At 34.5% G+C, this 20,408-nt stretch overlaps 2 protein-coding genes across 5 annotated transcripts in view; one reads left to right on the forward strand and one right to left on the reverse strand.

Annotated features, from left to right (window-relative positions):
• Positions 1 to 20,408, reverse strand: part of LOC125659685 (zinc finger SWIM domain-containing protein 7-like) — a 38,197-nt gene that overhangs the window by 12,825 nt on the left and 4,964 nt on the right. The window contains exon 1 of one of the 4 annotated variants that reach the window (XM_056145879.1): positions 6,591 to 6,665. The exons of 1 other annotated variant lie outside the window; for it this stretch is intronic. The gene's annotated coding sequence lies outside the window, so the exon portion shown is untranslated. Of the gene's footprint in view, positions 1 to 647; positions 850 to 6,447; positions 6,497 to 6,590; positions 6,666 to 20,408 lie in introns of those variants that run through there. 2 more of the 4 variants (XM_056145884.1, XM_056145873.1) reach the window with 2 other exon arrangements.
• LOC125659674 (beta-ureidopropionase-like) lies at positions 383 to 20,052 on the forward strand. Its single transcript, XM_048891422.2, has 15 exons — positions 383 to 542; positions 845 to 1,016; positions 2,485 to 2,572; positions 7,409 to 7,503; positions 8,094 to 8,178; positions 8,328 to 8,404; positions 8,496 to 8,550; positions 8,641 to 8,755; positions 8,897 to 8,978; positions 9,531 to 9,573; positions 10,203 to 10,229; positions 11,535 to 11,575; positions 13,712 to 13,798; positions 15,449 to 15,540; positions 19,043 to 20,052. Exons 1-14 carry the CDS (start codon positions 442 to 444, stop codon positions 15,533 to 15,535), a joined length of 1,155 nt encoding a protein of 384 aa, XP_048747379.1. The 5' UTR covers positions 383 to 441; the 3' UTR covers positions 15,536 to 15,540; positions 19,043 to 20,052.

A 20,408-nucleotide genomic window follows, 5' to 3' on the forward strand; every position in this document is an offset into this window, starting at 1 on the left:
GTGTTTTGTTTTTTGTCCGATCTTCAAATCTTAATTCCAGGGTGGGGTCATAGGGGTGTATGTTGAAGCCTTCTGCTCTGGGTGTCTCAAAGTATTTCCCCTTATCTTCATTTTCATAAAATGCGGGAGGGTATAGGATGGTAATATAATAGTCTGCTCATACTCTTCACTAAATCAAGCTTACATAGTCTTCTCATTTACTACTACTGTTGAAAATGGGGGGGGGGGGGGTGCAATCACCCTATACATCTAAAAAAAAAAAAAAAAAAAATTACTTGCATTACAAAATAGCAAACAATGACCATTGTTTGTTATCCCCCCCCCCCCCCCCCTTCCACCCTCCTATATACCTGATGCACTACTCTTGTCAAACTCACGAGTTATCTTTCTTTACAAAGGTTAAGGTCGTTACAATACACAGTTGCAAACTGCTGACAAAACATGTCCGGGGAGTTTGAAAGCATTGAGAAGTCGCTGGAAAAGCATCTTCCTCCACAAGAATTTGCAGAAGTGAGGAGAATCTTGTTTGGAAAGGAGTTAAGGTCAGTATTTATATTTTTAAGTCCATTAGTTTGCTAGACTATGCGGTGAAGAGCACTGAATCCATGTATTTAGGCCTAATTATTTATATACAGAGCGATATTTACCTATGCCTGCTGCCACATTCAGAAACTGGCACACTATCAGTGCTTATCTTGCAGTGGCGTGACGTGAATCAATCGGTCGATGGAAAACGGTCTATACGGGTTTTAAATGCGGTTAAACGTGCGCCTTTTAATCACGTGATTAAAATATTTACGTCACATTGTTGACAAACATTTACTTTATTTTTGTTCTCATCCAGGGCATTAGACTTTTCTTCGGAGACTAGACATCTTTCAGACAAGAAGAACTTTGAGCTGAAGGGCTATGCCTTCACAGCAGCTGAGGAAAGCCTCCGAACAGCCCGAATTGTTCGAGTCGGACTGATTCAGAACAAAATAGTTTTACCAACTACAGCACCCGTCCCACAACAGGTTTAATCTAGCATTGCATTGTGAAATGCCGATTAGCATATCCTCAAGTCTCTAATAATTTTGAAATATCTTCAAATAATTAGAATTATTGTACAGTATTATGATTAAATAATTCCAAGCTTTCACTTCAGACACTTGAACATTTTTATACCCCCCCCCCCCCCCCCCGAACGAAGTTCTGGGGGGTATAAAGGAATCACTCTGTCTGTCTGTGCAGATTCGTGTCCGGGCCATAACTTCTTTGTTCTTTGACTTAGGCATACCATATTTGGCACACAGGTGGATCACCATGAGACGATGTGTCGAGTACCTTCATGACCTCTATATGACCTTGACCTCAAGGTCAAAATTAAAGGGTTTTTTACAATGGATTCGTGTCCGGGCCATAACTTTGTTCTTTGACATAGGCATACTATTACCATATTTGACACATGAGTGTATCACCATGAGACGATGTGTCATGTACCTTCATGACCTCCATATGACCTTGACCTCAAGGTCAAAATTAAAGGTTTTTACAATGGATTCGTGTCAGGGCCATGACTTCTTTGTTCTTTGACATAGGCATACCATATTTGACACATGAGTGTATCACCATGAGACGATGTGTTGAGTACCTTCATGACCTCTATATGACCTTGAACTTTGACCTCAAGGTCAAAATTGATTATAGGGTTTTGACATAGTCATACCATAAGACATGGGTGTATCACCATGAGACTATGTGTCATGTACATTCATGACCTCTATATGACCTTGACCTTTGATCTCAAAATTATAGGTTTATGCCATGGATTTGTGTTCGGACTATATCTTCCAATTTCTTCTAGAAAGGCATACCATATTTTTACACTCAGGAAAGAGGTAATTTATACCTATTAACAACACCCTTTGGGAGATTGGGGTAAGCGAGGGGTATTCTTAGTGAGCATTGCTCACAGTACCTCTTGTTTTTTCTAATTTGTTGGATCTCAATAATATGTGAGCCAATCTTGCATTTCCACTGGTTGTTGGTTTTCTGTTTTATATATATGTGTATGTGTGTGTGTGTGTATATATATATATATATATATATATATATATATTGAATTTCCTTCTTTATAAACTGTCTTACTGTTATGCCCTCTGGGCCCAAAATTGGAATAAACTTATCTTATACACACACACACAGATGGAGCATAGCTGTAAGGGTATCCAATTGTGGAAATCAAATAGCGTTTTGAATTTCAAATTGTTGTGTAATTTTCTTTTTGCTCAGTCGCACCAAACTAATAATTGAAATGGTCTTTTGAATACCAATTAGGCCTAAATAAAGTTTTAATTTAGCCAAACCAAAAATGGGATATAGGTGGAGGAAAACAATTGGTATAAGATTCAACCACTTAATAAATAAATAAATTGGAAAGTGACAGAGCCTGCATGTACAGAACGTAACATCTGAAAACACTTAAAATAATTTCTTTTGTAGATTGAGTCCCTTCATCAAAGAATATCTGAGATCATTGAAGTGGCTGCTCAGTGTGGAGTCAATGTTATTTGTATGCAAGAAGCATGGAGTAGGTCTTTATTTTATAAAAAAAAAAATGTTGAAATAATTTCTAGTTCACCAAATTAGGTGTTTCTATACATCCCTCTAAGAGGGAATGTGTTAAATAAGTTATGGCGTTCATGTTCGTCTATTTGTCTGTCTTAGCTTTATTGTATCCAGCTCATTAACTTCAATACTATGAAGCCAAGAATCATCATACTTTGTCAGCTGATGCATCTTGGGTAGAAAGTATGTCACACTTTAAAGTTAGGTCACTGTGACCTTTAGATGAGATGTCTAAAAACATGTCATTGCAAAACTCTTGTCCACTTCATAACTGGACAATTATTTGGCCTAGAATCATCAAACTTAATGCATCTTGCGTAGAAGATGTGTCCCACCCTAAATTGGTCACTCTTACCTTTCATTAAGATGATATATGGTATATAATTATGTCATAACCCTTTTTAGGTTTAAGTAAATATGAGTCCTAAAATCAACAAACAATGTCACTTGGTATAATTGTTGGAAAATTTGAATTGCATCTCAAAATCAGGTCATTAAAATTAAGAAATTACCAAGTATTTAAAAAGAAACTATGTTTTGAGGGTGGTAATCTCTGCAAAAGAAATATAGCTGCTATTATATGTGTGTGTGTGTGTGTGTGTGTGTGTGTGTGTGTGTGTGTGTGTGTGTGTGTGTGTGTGTGTGTGTGTGTGTGTGTGTGTGTATATATATATATATATATATATATATTGTATAATTATTGTTATGGTCCCTGAAAATATATTGGGAAGCATATCATTATAGTCGCTGTCACGTCTGCCTGTCTGTCCAAGCTTATATCTCTTAAAGAGACACTACAGCTCATTTTCCACATTTTAATAAAGTGTTTTTTAAAACATGTATTGATAAAATATAAAATTCATATCGATACTGACAATTTTGAACAATTGGGATGCATCAATTTACTCTCAACTGCGCTTTGAAGATCGTTCGGAATTCAAAGGTTTCTTCATTCTGACTCGGACTTTTGAATGCTTATTTACATCACGTGGTTTTGAATGACAGCAAAGGTGTTGTGTAGGAAATTATTTAAATTCCCCTTCAAGGAGGTCCACACTCACCTTTCAAGTATAAGAGTATTCCCTGCTCTTTAAAATAAGTAATTATATCAATCATTATTTCAACAGAAATCCTTCCATGTTCCCATTGACCGATGTTTTTACAACTAACATGTGTCATGTTCAGATAAAAGTAGCACTTACTTTTGAAAGTAGTGTCTTCGCAGCTAATCTCAATGGCAGATTTAGGGGGGGAGGGGGGGGGGCAGGATCCCCCCCTCCCTTTTTACGCCACAGATTTTGAATGAAAATCCAAATTTTGCACCAGAATGGCCGATTACTGTGGCTAATCTTTGACCTTCACACCCCCTTCGGAAATCCTAGATCCGCCACTGAGTTACATGGGTTTCTCCGAACTCTTTGTTTTCCAACGGTCAAACTGATACCATGGTAAATTTTATTTCACATATGAGTTTTATCTCATTCTATTTTTACCTCTTTTCTCACAGAATCTGTCAAAATTCTAGATCTATCAACTACACTTTCCAGGGCCGTAAATTACATGGAGGCGGAGGAGGCAGCTGCCTCCTCCAACTTTTGAGCCAAAAAAAATTAAAATTTAAAGTTCATTAGAATTTATGTTGTTTCCAATAACTAAGAACATGATACCTCCCTTAAAAAGCATTCCAAATCTTTCTTTTAGAATGAGTTAGTCAAGTAACATCTTAGAAGGCCCTAGAATCAAGGATTTTGCACGAAACGTGTTCAGTGTGCACAAAATGTGCTCAGACCCCCGCCTAATTTCCTGCCTCCTCCAAATTGAAGGTTAATTTACGGCCCTGCTTTCTCTCACTGGACAACATGCTGCACTGTTTACTGTCTATGCGCATGCGTCTGAAGACTGAAAGGAGGAGACTCGATATTTTTTGTATAGGCCATCAAAAAGTATTAATTTTTACGTTAAAACGATAATTTTTAACTTTAGATAAGTGTTATTTTTGCAAAGTTCATACTTTCAACAATGCAACAAAAATTGAGAAAGCGCTAGGAAAATTGTCATTTCATGATTTTTGCACAAAATGAGCTGTAGTGTCTCTTTAAACCTTTCATCAGAAATTGATTATGTTCCTTGAGACTTGTACCAAGGTCTCAAGGTCATTTTGGAAAGGTCAATTTGACTCAGAAGAAATAAAAGTTCCTTATTTCAACAGTTTTTAGCTCTTTGAGCTTTTCTTATAAAAATTTGTCATCGGTGTCGGCGTAAACTTTTCACGTTTTCATCTTCTCTAGAACCACTGTGTCAATTTCAACCAAACTTGGCACAAAGCATCCTTGGGTGAAGGACTTTGAAGTTTATTCATATGAAGGGCCATGCCCCCTTCAAAGGGGAGATAATCACAAAAAGGCAAAAATAGGGTGGGGTCATTTAAAATCTTCTTCTCAAGAACAACTTGGCCAGAGGAGTTGAAATTTATATGAAACCTTCCTGACATAATGCAGATTAAAGTTTGTTCAAATCATGGCCCCCGGGAGTAGGTTGGGGCCACAATAGAGGATCAAAGTTTTACATGCAAGTATATAGGAAAATCTTTAGAAATCTTCCTCTCAAGAACCAGTGGGCCATGCAGGAAAGTAGAAATTTACATGAAAGCATCCTGACATTGTACAGATGCAAGATTGTTCAAATCATGGCCCCCGGGGGTAGGTTGGGGCCACAATAGAGGATCAAAGTTTTACTTGCAAATATACAGTGTATAGGGAAATTCTTTAAAAATCTTAAAAACCACTGGGCCAGGAAAGTAGAAATTTACATGAAAGTGTGCAGTCATTGTGAAGATTCAAGATTGTTCAAATCATGGCCCCCAGGGGTAGGATGGGGCCACAATACTAAGGGGGTCAAAGTTTTACATACAAATATATAGGGAAATTCATTAAAAATCTTCTGAAGAATCACTGGGCCAGGAAAGTTTACATTTATATGAAAGCTTCCTGACATAGTACAGATTCAAGTTTGTTCAAATCATGGCCCCTGTGGGTAGGATGGGGCCACAATACTAAGGGGATCAAAGTTATACATACAAATATATAGGAAAATTCATTAGAAATCTTCTTCCAAGGAATTACTGGGCCAGGAAAGTTTACATTTATATGAAAGCCTCCTGACATAGTGCAGATTCAATGTTGTTCAAATTATGGCCCCTAGGGGCAGGTTGAGGCCACAATAGGGATAAAAGTTTTACATGCAAATATATATGGAAAATCTTTAGATATGGGCCAAGGTGACTCAGGTGAGTGATGTGGCCCATGGGCCTCTTGTTGATGTAAAAGTTCCTTATATCAAATGTTTTAAAATATGTATTGATCATATATAATATATCTCACAAATAGTTAATAGGCAAATTACTTTCAGACAAGGTCATTTTAAAGGTCAAGGTCACTCAGAACATACACCTTATATATGAAAAAGAAAACTTCATTTCAACAATATTTCAACAATCATTTATCATTGTGCAAATGACTTTGTTTTAAGGTCACTCAAGGGTCATTTTGCAAAGGTCAAGGTCACTCAGAACTAGTGTACACGTAAATCGTATAATATGATCATAATATCCTAATGAATAAATAAAAATTTAATGTCTTTACCATTATGTTTTATAAATATTGAGTCAATGAACTTTGGACAAATACAGAATTATACACAATAGTCAACTTCTGATGAATCTTTATTAACACTAATTGATATACCCATTTTCATTAATCTGAGTGAATGAACAAGTGCTTGTTTTAATTTGGGCCTTTTAACAATATTTCTATGTAATATAACTAAAAATTCACTCACTACGGACAGAAGAGACGGGAGTTCCAAGATACCTCCATGCTAAAATTGATAATGTACAGGCTTGGATTTCTCCAAAAAAAAATCTCAAACTTAAGTTTGAGTTTTCTGTTATTTGAGCAGTCAAAATTTAAGTAAACTCTCACACTGAAGTCCAAGTTTCTACTTAAGTTTCTTTTGAGAAATCCAGGCCGGTAGATACTTCGATAGTTTTGTCACCACTGCAACAAGCTGAAACTGAAATCTTTGTTTGATATTTTTAGCCCCCCCCCCCCCCCCCCCCCCCCAATTTGAAGAGATATGTAAATATCAACATGTACATATCACACAACAGATAAGGTAACTGCATTTGTTCAATGGGAGTGGTGTTTCAAGGAGTACAGTTTGACATGCAAAGGCCATTTTGATAAGAGCCAAATTGCATCTGCCAAGTTCCAGGTTAATTAATGAGTTTGATGTGAGAAGGATGTTGAAATGATTCATCACTCTGTTAGTTATGGGGCATTTCTGTGTACAAACCAAATTTGTCAAGTAATTTATACCATATGAAAGAAATTACCCTAATTCATTTAATAAAATGAAATATGCTTTGAAGTATCATTTCTGTAGGTACTTGAGCAATTCAAGAGATATCTTGACAAGTCAATTGTTGTACTAAGGGTGATGTGATTTTGTCCCATGCACACTCATTTGTATATGATAAATAAACATCTGATGGGCTTATCATGTGCTGTGGCAGTGCTCTTTATTATACAATCATTCTTAATGTACCGATAGTTATCCATGTTCCATTTCAGATTTGTCAGAATTATTCTAATGTATATGATTATACACTGCCAAATACATGTACATTTAATGAATTTCACCTTTACATGTGTGTGTCATTGTTCAGAATTACATTTGTAATATAAATACTTTTGATAATGTAAGGTTTAAAACAAGACTTTGTTATTGTTTATTACAGCCATGCCTTTTGCATTTTGCACAAGGGAGAAGCATCCATGGTGTGAATTTGCTGAGCCAGCAGAAACTGGAGCAACGACACGATTATTGCAGGAGGTGTTATACATAGATCCAGTTTTCTAATTTCCCCAGACCTTCATCTTTAAAAATGATTATCAGAAAGAAGATTATGACTGTTACAATCATTGTCTATCCTTAGAACAAACTACATTTTTATATCCTGAGATCAATTACAGTAAACCACAGTTATGGTGAACCACCAGGGCCAGCAAAAAAAGTTCATTATAACCAAACTTCATCATACAGTAAAACACTGTAATAGCGAACCTCTATGGCTAACAAACCACAGTTCTTTATAACCAGACTTTGTTAAATCCTGTAATATTTTTGTTATTTTCCTCCTTTAAGGGAATGACTATCACTTCATAATGAGCATGAATTTGTAATAAGTTTGTTCGTTATAAGCATGCTTTACTGTATAGGGAGAATATTGTTTTTGATCTGTAGCCTTGCTATTAACTTTTGAGCTACATGTATACTTCAAGATAGAGACTTTGGCATCTGTAGTCAGCCATGTGTGAACCTGAAATTATGTCAGGTCAAGGTCATATATAGAGGTCAAATGTCAATAGAAATTTGGGAACATTACTCTTCACATAACACATAATTCTGAATTTTGTACATAGCTGGCCAAGAAGTACAATATGGTCATTGTGTCCCCCATCTTAGAACGTGACGAGGAGCATGGAGATATTCTAGCCAATACCACAGGTAATGCAACCTTTATATTAGAAGACATTATATTGAGCAACATGATACTGCAAAACAATAAAGTGCTCTTAATGCTTCTTATGAAACTGAGGTACTGAGTTTTAATTTATGCATTTTTATTAATTGATGTATTGTATGGCTATTGACAGTTGTGATTTCTAACACTGGTAAATACCTTGGAAAATCCAGAAAGAACCACATACCGCGTATTGGTGATTTCAATGAGGTGAGGGTTGTATCAACTAATGTGTACAGTTTCCTGAAACAAGTCAAGATATAAGCTGATAAATAACGAGTCTGTATACTTTTGATTTTAGTCAACATATTACATGGAGGGAAACACCGGGCACAAAGTTTTTCAGACACAGTTCGGTAAGTGTTTAGAAGAAATTTAGCAAAATGTTTTTAGCAGTACATTCATGAGTTAATTATTTCAATTCTTTTGATCTTTAACTATTACAGGAAGAATTGGTATAAATATCTGCTTCGGACGTCACCACCCCCAGAACTGGATGATGTACGGCGTCAATGGAGCAGAAATTGTCTTCAATCCCTCGGCAACTGTCGGAGCCCTTAGGTACAAAACTCTCTACTTTGTCAAGACTAACAGAAGTCAAGTAGAGATAAAATAAAAAAGGAAAACTTCTAAACCTGTGTTACGTGATTGAATTTGTGCATTTCTGTGTTAATGATTAGTGGAATTCTGTTTTTGACCCAGTGAGCCCATGTGGCCTATTGAAGCTAGAAGTGCAGCCATTGCAAACAGTTACTTTGCCTGTGCCATTAACAGAGTGGGAACGGTAAGTTTATCAACTGTAGAATACCCCCACCCACCCACCCCCCTCAAAACAAGAGTATTGGTAAAGAATGAATACTTCATTTTGTGGTGTCCTTATTTCTTTGTTCAACAATATAAAAACTGACTCTTGTTTTGTATGTTTACATCTTCGTTAAACTGTGCTGTTTTCCTTTTTAAATCCTTTATAGCAATCACATGTACATTCTTTATGTGCTATATGATTTAGTGTGCAGTATATTTCATATATGTATGGTTTACAATCTGATTGTATTGTAACCCGGTGTTTGTGAAGAATGCTGTACGTGTTAGCAGGATTCACATTTCAGCACTAATTCATGTGTTAAAAGATGAAAATACGTATTTATCAAACATAGAAGTGCTAAATTATGATTAATCCAAATAGTTCATCAGTTCTGATTGCAAAAATTAATGGTACACACTACATGGTAATTCATATGGTTTGTTTTAAAAAAGTGTTTTTATACCAGTTTTTACTGCATCAATCTCATATCCAGTGCTGCTGGTCTGAATCTTGTGACAATATCTATTTTAGGAGACTTTCCCAAATGAATTTTCATCTGGCGATGGGAAACCAGGTAAATTATACAAAGTTAATGAAATTTGTTTAGTTGATACATTGATGGGTCTTTAAAGGGGCAGGGGTTAACACCACCATCCCTCCCTTGACAAGAAATACACAGTCATATTTATTAGATACTGTATAAGCAGTATTTTTAGCAAGGATTTAATGTTGGCATCATTAGCGAGGGTGTTGAGATCGGTAAAATTGAATATCGCTAACAATTTATTCCGTATTTTAGGTAACGGTTTTCTTTCTTGGAATTATAAAGTTGCTAAAATTCATACCTTTCATTAAATATATCTATCCATTTTTATGGAAAAATCATAAACTTTGTTTCTCACTAAAAAAAATTCCATTTATACAGTACTAGTTCATAGAATTATATAAATTATAGATTTGAAAGGAGTCAAAATTGCATGTATGTATAGCTTGAAATTACAAACAATGGATCTGTACAAGATACATAACTTAAAGCATGTTTTATAACTTATTTATAAAGAATGAATTTGGCATTCCTTTTGTAAACTAACAAACCACGATCACTTTATACAGTTACTTATTCTGTGATTTGCTGTTACTTCTTATTTTACATGACATATTGAAACTTAGTCCATGCACATAATTATGTTTTATTCTTTTCAGCACATAAAGATTTTGGTCATTTCTATGGTAGGTCAGTTTATTGTCATTTACTAATTTACATTTACTAATTTACATTTACTAATGTTTCGTAAGAGATGAACCTATTGGTGAATATCACAGTTTATGTAAATAATTGTGACACATAAGTGACTACCGTTAACCAGGTAAGCTTAATTACTGTATGTTCCCCAATCATAGTTTGGGAACATATTGTTTTTTACTTTATTTCTTATTATCATGGCCTTCCGTTTCCAATAGAAGACCTTTTTGTCTTTGTACTGTTTCTTCTTTTTATTATTAAATCCCCCCCCCCCCCCCCATTCTTGTTTTGACAATTTCTCAGCTCTGAGATGAGCAAGTCAATGAACATGAAATCGTCACAGATGAATGAGATGATAAACATTAAAGAATCGTTTTTTATACCCCCCGAACGAAGTTCATGGGGGGTATATAGGAATCACTCTGTCTGTCTGTCTGTGCAGATTCGTGTCCGGGCCATAACTTCTTTGTTCTTTGACTTAGGCATACCATATTTGGCACACAGGTAGATCACCATGAGACAATGTGTCGAGTACCTTCATGACCTCTATATGACCTTGACCTCAAAGTCAAAATTAAAGGTTTTTTACAATGGATTCGTGTCCTGGCCATAACTTCTTTGTTCTTTGACATAGGCATACCATATTTGACACATGAGTGTATCACCATGAGACGATGTGTCATGTACCTTCATGACCTCCATATGACCTTGACCTTTGACCTCAAGGTCAAAATTGATTATAGGGTTTTGACATAGTCATACCATAAGACATGGGTGTATCACCATGAGACTATGTGTCATGTACATTCATGACCTCTTTATGACCTTGACCTTTGATTTCAAGGTCAAAATTATAGGTTTATGCCATGGATTTGTGTTCGGACTATATCTTCCATTTTCCTCTAGAAAGGCATACCATATTTTTACACTCACGAAAGAGGTAATTTATACCTATTAACAACACCCTTTGGGAGATTGGGGTAAGCGGGGGGTATTCTTAGTGAGCATTGCTCACAGTACCTCTTGTTTGAAACATGTATAAACATTCACTTCTGGTCAATAAATGTGTAGTTTGTTTGGGTATATATTACATGGTTTCGTCAAATATGCAAGTTACATCCATACTTCAATTGCATTGATATTCTCTATAATTCAAACAACCAGGTAGTTCTGCAGTTATTTATGAGTAAATTTCATCCTTATCAAGTTACTTGAATGAATTAATTCTCTTAATTGTTTAAATTCACAGAAAATTTCTTTCTCCTGTCTGATTCCTGTTAATGATATTCTAGGGTCCAGCTATGTGGCAGCTCCAGATGGCAGTAGAACTCCTGTAAGTAACCTCTTGGACTAGACAACTTCCTCCTGATGATGATTTAAAAGATGCCCAAAATGAATATATTCAAGGAAGGATTTCATAAACACTCTCTCAATTCAAAATAACGCTATATTTTGACGTATATTTTTTATCTCAGAGGAAGTATTAATGTGTAACAGGGTTTATAACAGTGTTGTTTTAACTTCTTGATAATTACCATTCCAATTCTTTTCAAAATTGGTATGAAGAATCTGTTGGAGAAGGGGGGGGGGACATAAATTGTAAATTTCAGGACTCCTACATCCCCAGGCCTCATAGATGGAGCAAAAACTGCTCCAAAAAAATGATTAATTTTCAAACATCTTCAGGGCAGACTGGAACTGTTGTATATTACAGGACAGACTAGAACTGTTGTATATTACAGGACAGGCTAGAACTGTTGTATATTACAGGACAGGCTAGAACTGTTGTATATTACAGGAACTAGAACTGTTGTATATTACAGGACATATTAGAACTGTTGTATATTACAGGGCAGACTAGAACTGTTGTATATTACAAGACAGACTAGAACTGTTGTATATTACAGGACAGGCTAGAACTGTTGTGTATTACAGGACAGGCTAGAACTGTTGTATATTACAGGACAGACTAGAACTGTTGTATATTACAGGACAGGCTAGAACTGTTGTATATTACAGGACAGATTAGAACTGTTGTGTATTACAGGACAGACTAGAACTGTTGTATATTACAGGACAGGCTAGAACTGTTGTATATTACAGGACAGATTAGAACTGTTGTGTATTACAGGACATATTAGAACTGTTGTATATTACAGGACAGACTAGAACTGTTGTATATTACAGGACATATTAGAACTGTTGTGTATTACAGGACAGACTAGAACTGTTGTATATTATAGGACAGACTAGAACTAATGTGTATTACAGGACAGACTAGAACTGTTGTATATTACAGGACAGACTAGAACTGTTGTGTATTACAGGGGCTAGAACTGTTGTATATTACAGGACATATTAGAACTGTTGTATATTACAGGACAGACTAGAACTGTTGTATATTACAGGACAGATTAGAACTGTTGTATAATACAGGACAGACTAGAACTGTTGTATATTACAGGGGCTAGAACTGTTGTATGTAAAACTTATACGGTACCAATTTTGATGCACCAGATGCGCATTTCGACAAATAATGTCTCTTCAGTGATGCTCAACCGAAATCTTTGAAATCCGAAATAACTATGAAGTTTTAGAGCTAAATATAGCCAAAAAACAGCGTGCCAAAAAAGTAGAGCCAAATTCGTCCAAGGATAAGAGCTATGCATGAGGGAGATAATCCTTAATTTTGAAATGAATTTCTAAATTTTGTAACAGCAATTAAATATACATCCGTATTTTCAAGCTAGTAACGAAGTACTTAGCTACTGGGCTGTAGAGACCCTCGGGGACTAACAGTCCACCAGCAGAGGCCTCGACCCAGGGGTCATAATGTAAAACTTATACGGTACCAATATTACAGGGGCTAGAACTGTTGTGTATTACAGGACAGGCTAGAACTGTTGTATATTACAGGACAGACTAGAACTGTTGTATATTACAGGACAGACTAGAATTATTGTATATTACAGGACAGACTAGAACTGTTGTATATTACAGGACAGACTAGAACTGTTGTATATTACAGGACAGACTAGAATTGTTGTATATTACAGGACAGACTAGAACTGTTGTATATTACAGGACAGATTAGAACTGTTGTATATTACAGGACAGGCTAGAACTGTTGTATATTACAGGACAGACTAGAACTGTTGTATATTACAGGACAGACTAGAACTGTTGTATATTACAGCGGCTAGAACTGTTGTATATTACAGGACAGACTAGAACTGTTGTATATTACAGGACAGATTAGAACTGTTGTATATTACAGGACAGATTAGAACTGTTGTATATTACAGGACAGACTAGAACTGTTGTATATTACAGGACAGATTAGAACTGTTGTATATTACAGGACAGATTAGAACTGTTGTATATTACAGGACAGACTAGAACTGTTGTATATTACAGGGGTTCCTATGATTGTGTATTACATGTGTTGTATAATGATAATGTATTACAGGGGTTATCCAGGACAAAAGATGGACTGTTGGTAGCTGAGCTGGACCTTAATTTGTGTCGTCAGGTCAAGGACAGATGGGGATTTAGAGTAAGTGTGGTGTGGATGACAGAATCATTGTCCATTTACTGTATTATTTAAATATTGCATGCAATGATGGTAACTTTGGAAATTGTCAACTCAAGAAAACCATTGTCAACCGAGACGACTACAATGTAAAATTTAAAATATAGGATTTTATTAGGGGCGAGATCAAAAGGGGGGGGGGGGGGTCTAAATGAAAACTATGTGAATTTAGTTTTTTGTCAGACATTGAACTTTTGATCTTACCCCTTACTCTAATTTACAGTTTCTAGCTTTTGATTGTTAAAATATATTGTTATAATGTGTTATAATTAGGGATGGCAAAGGTTTACCGATTAATTGGTTGGAAAATTCATAATCGGTTACAAACCGGTTAGTCGATGCTTTTTTAAATATTTGTAACTTTTTACATTTGTAATACATGATATATTATTTTTTCCTTTCAAAAAGGAAACTAGATAACATCTTTAAATCTGCAAGACTGATAGCTAATTATCAAGTCTTAGCTGCTATCAAAACAAACCCCCGTAATTTAATTATTATCACCAAAATTTAAGTGCCTTCATATGAAAAACTCTACCTGTGTTTGTTCCAATTCATGCGTAAAAAACAACAAATTTTCAACTGAGCAATGTTATTCTGCATCATCTTAATTGTTTTCGTATTATCAATTGGTTCGAAACTTTGCAATTCATTCTGACAGCAAAAATGCCACCATAAACATCGGCAGCTTGGTGATATTCTAAGAGAAAGCGGGACAACAAACTTTTTAAATGTCAGTTATGTTCCACAGAATTGACATACAGCGGGGATACATCAAATATGCTGTCTCACCTAAAATCTCAGCACCGGACAGAAACTGTAGACACACCAGGAAAATAAACCACCCATAACGTCCTTCATGACAATCTCTCCCTGTATGGGAAGACCCTCTGGTATACAGTCGGAGAACATCAGTATTAATTACCATAGCAACGAAGATTCTGTTCAAGTCTGACTACAATAACTCGTGAATTAAACGTTATATTTATGTTTAACATTGATGATAAAATACAGAATTCTGATTATCATAATTAAACATTTTTTCTTTGCAATTTAGTTCGTATGAATATAACTTGAATGATTTTCAAGAAAATTACCAAAACAAGCATTTTTGCTAGATTGACCAGTTAATCAGTCAAAAGAAGATACGACTAACCAGTTATAAAATTTTGACCAACTGCCATCCTTAGTTGTAATGCACATTTTTGATGTTTGAAGGAATAATTAAAATGTTGTGAAAACTTCTGTAAAATCTTAAGATCCTAATTTAATAAAACAGTTATTGACTTTTGATTTGGTCAATAACTGTACAGACCTGGTCAAGTGTTTGTTGACTACAGCCTCGGTCAAACAATACCTGACCAGGTCTGTATAGTCACAAGTAAACCATCTAACGTCAATAATTGTATGTAACATCAAGTAACATCAACAACTGAATGTCTTTTATTTTGTGAGTTTTGTCAGGATTACAATCTGAAGTCATGCAGTGTTTTGTGGTGTAATATGATCATTGTTTTCGTATTGCTCATACAAGCTTGACTAATAGTCTAAAGAGATGAAATAATTTTGTTTTGATTGATGTGGAGGTTGAATTCTCTGTATATATACTTGTAGATGACACAGAGATTAGACCTGTATGCAGAATCTCTAGCGAAAGCTGTGCAACCCGATTTCAAGCCTGATATTGTGACTGAAAAATGAGTTGTGTATGTACATATTTGTCATTTTACTACCATGTTTTATTTAAATTCTTACTATTGTTTTATCATTTCCTTTATAGCTCTTGCAGGTCTTTTATTAGTATATTATCAATGATTATTAGCACAAACATTGTACAGTGCATAGAAACTATTTGTAATTTTGCGCTTTATAAATGAAGAAAATAATAAATAATAATAATAATACATATATCAAGTTTATATAATTTTATTTTGGAAAATGTTTGAAAGTGAAATACACATTCCGTATTCTGAATTATTCATCAACTCTGACACAAGGGTCAAGGAAATCACTATTTTTGTAAGGGGAATTTTGTTACACTGTATGCAGCTTAATTTTCACTGCAATTTTTTACTAATTGCACTATAGGCCAAACAGTGAAATTAAAACTGCAGAGGATGTAACCTAGCCACAATATTTTTAGCTCAGTAGAGCTTTTCTCAGGTCAAAATCCAGCATTCATTTGTCAGTTTTTCACATTTTGTAATTCTCCATAATTACTGGGCTATTTCCAAACTTCATTGAAGTGAATTTGAATTTGTTGAAATGAAGGAAGAGTCCCCTTTACTAGGGGAGATAACTGAGAAATGATGAATCGATGGAACCTCTTAACCAGAGAAGCCAAAACTTGTAATGTAAGCATCCACACATACTGAGGCTTCAGTTTGTTCAAACCACAATCCACAGGGTTACATTTGGAGTTTAAAGTGATACTTACAGGTATAAGAAAAACACTTCAAAGAAAACTGTTATGAATGGAAAGTGAAGGACAGGTACAATAAAATTTTGAAACAGAAAATTTTAAAATCTACCTTATTTAGTGAAAAAATGCAGTTGGAATAGAAAGAAACCACGAAATTAATTAAAACTCCATGCTAGATAGAACTCATGATCCATAGACCGACATGCTAACCAATCCAGCAAGGCAAAGAAATTTAAAATGACAAGGAATACATGAATATATTGCTGATATCTATTTTACCTAAGAGCCATGAGTGAAGCTGTCAAATTCATAATCTGCAGTATCCTCATATAGTGTAGATTTAAGCTTGTTCAGACTACAGCCCTTTTGGGTCAGGGCATGGTCTTTTAAAAAAACATTCTGAAGAACTGTAAGTCCACAAATTGTCATATATATATGCATAAATCACCATCACATATAATGTAGATTCAAAGAAGTAGGTACAGTTTCTAAAGTCATTTGGCCCAAAATATTGATGATTTCACTTGGAGCTCAAACCCTGACATTTAAATAAGGAATAGATTAGCAAACCTAAAATCCGCTCAGTTTGATCAGCATAATGATTTGTGTCATATGGCGAGAGCTAGAAGTTGGCATGAAATTGCAAAAATGCCATTTTCAATGAAAATATCCACAAATTCAGGTGGTTTTCCTTTCAGAAAACATACAGCGCATGCGTCGAGCAAATTCATATTCAAGCATGTTTTTCATCTTAAAATAATACACATTATACATGTATATAATTTTCATTTAGCTCAAGAAATGTGCATGTCTTTCCTGATCTGTACGACATTTGACAGTTTTCAGGCTTATTTTGAAAAAAAGGCGGGAAATGTCTTATTCATGATGTCATAATGCTATCCAATTAGGAATATCATTCTGATTTTGTTGACATAGTATACCTGGCATATATTTTACTTTCTTAAAACGCTGATTAAGGTTAATCCAGCCATATTTTATAGAGAGAAATTTTTTGGGCCTTTGTTCTTTGTTCAAAGCTTGACAATCATGGTTTAAAATTTAACATTGAAAAAAATCTATTGACTATTTTCTTAAGAAGTACAAGTTTACAGTTTGTCAAATTAATATGCAAGCATTTTTTTAATTTATAATATAAATAATATATATTCAATTTTGATCAAAGTACAATGCAAGGGACCTCTGGGCTTAATGGCTACAATATGGATTTAGAGTTTTAAACCTCATGTACATGTATTAATGTCCCAGATTATGAATACATGTACCGTATGTGATTCTATATGCATGTACAGTGGAGCCTCGTTAATCCGGACACTTTGGTTCCCAGCAAAATCGTCCGGATAAATGAAGCGTCCGGATAACTGAATCGCATATTTTCTATCTTTACATGAGTAACCAGTATGCTTACTTTATTGATGCATAGTGAATTAAACACATTCTATCATTGGATTAACCATTTACATTAGTAAAACAAATATAATGATGTTAACATTTACATGGTTTTCAATGGACTAAAATTGAAATATACGTGAGCAGTGTATTTGCCAATGCTTATATTGTACATGTATATTAGCACTATAAAAAAATCTACAAAACTGTGTACCATATGCACTAAACCAAATAATGAAGCACTATATGTAACTATAAATAAATAAATCATTAGTAACTAACATAATCATTTGCACTTCAAACATTTCATCACACTTTTACTTCTTAAAGAGATCGGTCATTTCCATATGTCACAATTTACAGGTTCGGCGGTCTGTTAAAACAATCTTCATCGTCCAAAGTTGATTTACGAATTTCGTGTTTATCATGTCCGTTAACTGACATATCATCACACACCACCTACATGTAATTTAAGGGAAGTGCTGACAGGGTACAGACAATTGCTTCAATTAGATAGTTTGGCTAGTTTTCTTTATAATTTACGACTTGCTAAAATTGTCCGACAGACTTTCCCTCAAAACAATTACCGTCCGGATTAACGGTACAATTTTCGATGCATTTCAACGTTTTGTAGTAAGAAATGACCGTCCGGGTCCGGAACGCGAATTTCCGGATTAATGATGCAAAATAACGTATAAAAATTCCGTTCCCTAAAAAAATCGTCCGGAAGGTGAAACGTCCAGATTAATGGCGTCCGGATTATCGAGGCTCCACTGTATATACAAGATTAGCATCATGACCCATGGGGCTCTGTTATAGAATGGGCATTTAAACTGCATTAGAATTGATTTAACCAAAAAATTATAAAATCACCAGGAGTGAATTTAAAGCTGTATGCAGAATATGTTTTGAAATCTGTTAATTTAAAAATTGTTGTCTTTCGTACCTAATACTTTGAGGTACTGTATTTTACAAGTCCATTTTATTTAAGGAGGTACTCTACATCGTGATAATGGCTGACTTACTTTTAAAACATGGATGAAAATATAAATATCAGCAATATTCATCTATTCATTTAAAAAATTCTCGCCTAGATGAGTAGCTCAGAAGGTTAGCATGTCAACTGCTGAACTGTGGATCGTGTGTTCAAGTCCAGCAGGGTTTTAAATTTTTCTCAGATTGCTTTCTACTAAAACTGTATATTTTGAGTAATTAAAGTAAATATGAAAGTTTTCAGTTTTAAAATATTGTTGTACCAATCCTCCACTTTTTATCCATATCAAATTTCTCTGGTATAGCACACCTCTTTAATACATTTAATCATGATATGAATAGTGTCCTAATGGGTACTAGACTACTAACTGTCATTTTCATTTCAGGAGGAAGTAAATGGAACTGATGAACATTTCGGAGCCCATTACATTTAAGGTGGATCACTACACCAAAATTTTATTTGATGGCTCATTAGAGAATCTCATATGAATCATGATTTCACCTTGAAAGGGTGATGCAAGCTCTCAGTTATTTGATACGAATATTTTGTGTTTATCCAGAATAATAAAAAAGGTGTTTTATTTGCAAATAATTAAGAGTTCAAATTTTGCTGTGATTTGATGCATGATATAAATATTTACTAAAACATGCCAAGAAGACTCAGATAATGGTAAATGTTCTAATTTTTTAAATAAAAAATATTTATGAAAATAAAAAAACAGTTTTTGTTAATATTTTTTAAATCTGTGACTAAAATCTTCAAGAGGCATGTGAATTAGAAGGACAAAAAGATGTATAAGACAAATATATTTTATGAAGAAATTGAAATGGACAAAATTCAGAAATACTTGTGTATTGTGATTTTGTAAAATTTGAACCAACAAGCCATGAAATAAAATTTTGGTGTAGCGATCTTAAACAGTCCCTTGGAACATATCCCACATATTTTGTTTATTTTTATGTAATTTCAGTTGTATGCGAAATGTTACACCCTATAGATTTGGACAACCACCCCTACCCTGGAAACTTGGCAGGTGGACCTGCCTTTTAAAAATTTCTAGATTCACATCTACAAATGTTATTGCATATGCTCATGTAGCCAGAATATGAATGTAAAGACGGGTATATTTGTTCAATTTTGAATTCTTTTGCTAGTAATTTAGTAAAACTGTATTAAGCTAGTACCCAGGTCGTATGTAATAAGAACAATTATATACTACGTATGTATTTGATATAACTGTACTCAATCTAGTCATTTTTCATAGTGCTCATAGTTACTGGTTAATAAGACAATGTGAAATATAAATGTGTTTGCATATTTATGAAGAGTATGAATATTGACCTTCATATACACAACATTTGATTGTCAATAAAACAACAAAGGCATGAAAATTTATTTACTTTTTGATTATTACTAGTATGTTTATATTCAATTCCATTTGTGATTTAACTCCGAGCAGGGTCAGAATTAGAATATAGCGTATATGTATTTTAAAATGAGGCCCATAGGTACCATGTAACAGGAACACAGGTCTTTAAGATTGTTACAATGATCATTGCTTCTTCATAATCAGCACTGATCAATAACGATCATTACAATTCTGTGTTCAAATTTTAATTACCCACTCAAAAATTTCTTTGTGTTAACCTGATTTTAGGGTAACCATTTATAGCTCACCTTAGTCACTCGGTTGACGTATTGCTATCTCTTTTTGCCATGCAGTGGTGTTAATTTTTTTTTTAGACATTTTC

The sequence above is a fragment of the Ostrea edulis genome, chromosome 1 (assembly GCF_947568905.1).
Source record: "Ostrea edulis chromosome 1, xbOstEdul1.1, whole genome shotgun sequence".
In the NCBI taxonomy this organism is placed as follows: Eukaryota; Metazoa; Mollusca; class Bivalvia; order Ostreida; family Ostreidae; genus Ostrea; species Ostrea edulis.